At 46.8% G+C, this 1,832-nt stretch overlaps 1 protein-coding gene across 1 annotated transcript; it reads right to left on the reverse strand.

Moving 5' to 3' along the window:
- Nucleotides 1–296: 296 nt before the first annotated feature.
- LOC137987823 (uncharacterized) lies at nt 297–1,028 on the reverse strand. The gene has a single exon (XM_068833899.1). It carries the CDS (start codon nt 1,026–1,028, stop codon nt 297–299), a length of 732 nt encoding a protein of 243 aa, XP_068690000.1.
- Nucleotides 1,029–1,832: the final 804 nt, after the last annotated feature.

Consider the following 1,832-nt stretch of genomic DNA (forward strand, 5'->3'; position numbering starts at 1 on the left):
GACCCAAATTTATATCAGAAGTCAATCTTGAAAAACAAAAATAAGCAAAACAAACTTTCAGCAAAATGTTGGAAACATGAAACAAAAGTTTACGCTAATCCTGTGTCAAGATAAATTCCGAATGGCGTGCCCAACCGGTACGAAGTTCAAGTGAGCACGCATGCTAAGTCACGCAAGGTGCTAACGTGACATCTCCCTTATCAAAATACATAATAACAAACTGAAATTAAACAAGGTTCAAAGTATCCTCTAAGTCTGATTCGGTAGTCCTAAAACTAATACCGACTGGACAATGTCTATACAGTTTCAATAAGACGTTGAGGTGGCCTTCGAATCCTTTGGCTTCTTCTGACGGGTTGGTCACCTTGTGAAGTGTCTGGTTGTGATTCAGCACCGTTTGTTTCAACCCCAATATCAGCTGGCGGCAGAATAGGAGGGCTGGGCTCATCGTCGGTTAGTTCCCATGTTCGGCCCATGGCTGGAGGTGGTTCCTCCTTGGTTGACTGCAGATGTACACGATTTCGACGTATCTGCGTTCCATCCGGAGTAGCTATTATGTATGACCGAGGGGCCTGGTGTTGCTTGACGACTACTGCAGGTGTCCATTCTCGGCCTTGTTGCATTCTCACTGATTCGCCTTCACGTAGTGTGGGAAGTGGCCGGGTTCCACGGTCATAGTATGCTTTCTGGCATTGTTGACGTAACAACAGCTTCTGACGGACTTGAGAAATAGGCCTAGTCTTGGGCTCTAAGAGGCTCTTAAAAGTTGGCAATCTTGTTCGCAGCTTTCTGCCCATAAGTAATTCAGCTGGGGATACCTCCATGCCACGGATGGGAGAATTGCAAAACTCCAGCAAAGCAAGGAATGCATCCTGCTTGGACTCGTCAGCTTTCTTTAGCAACCGTTTTATCGTCTGCACATTTCTTTCCACCAACCCATTTGACTTAGGGTAGTGCGGACTTGAGGTCACTACTTCAATCCCCCAGTCACTGGCAAAGCTTTTAAATTTCAGGCTATTAAATGGCATGTTGTCTGCAATTACCCCTCTGGAATGCCATGGCGGGCGAACATGTCTTTCATTGCCATTATCACTGCTTCGCTAGTCTTGTTAGAGAGGCGAGCCACTTCCGGAAATTTGGAGAAATAGTCAACCACAAGTAGGTAATCTCTCCCTTTAAAATAGAAAATGTCCGCTGCGACTGTGCACCAGGGTCTCTGAGGGACTTGCTGGGGAATCAAAGGCTCTCTCTGGTTGCTTCGCTGATGTTGCTGACAGGTACTGCATTGGGACACTAAGTCATCTATTGCAGCGTTGATACCAGGCCAAAACACTGCCGTTCTGGCTCGTGCTCGGCACTTCTCTATTCCCAAGTGAGCGGCATGTATGCGCTGTAGAGTTTCCGGTCGCAGGCTGCGAGGAATAATTATGCGGATCCCTTTAAACATCAATCCCTCATAGCAGCTGATCTCATCCCTGTAGTTCCAGTAAGGCCTAACTTCCACTGGTGTTTCGTCTTTGGTCCGTGGCCAGCCACTCATGACAACTTTGTGCAACTGCTGAAGTTCTGGATCCTTACCGGTCTCTGCTGTCAATTTTTGGAGCATGGTCTCAGACACGTGTCCATAGCTCAGAAGATTGATTTCGAACTCATCAGGTTGATCTGCAGCCTCAATAGGTAAGTAAGCTCTGGAGAGCGCATCAGCTAGAACAAGGTGGCTACCTGGTATGTATCTCACATTAAGTGAATAGGGCTTCGTTCTCAGGATCATCTTTTGCAGACGGAGAGGTGCTTGGTGTATGGGTTTTTTCAAGATTGTTTCTAAGGGCTTG

The sequence above is a fragment of the Montipora foliosa genome, unplaced genomic scaffold (genome assembly GCF_036669935.1).
Source record: "Montipora foliosa isolate CH-2021 unplaced genomic scaffold, ASM3666993v2 scaffold_390, whole genome shotgun sequence".
Lineage (NCBI taxonomy): Eukaryota > Metazoa > Cnidaria > Anthozoa > Scleractinia > Acroporidae > Montipora > Montipora foliosa.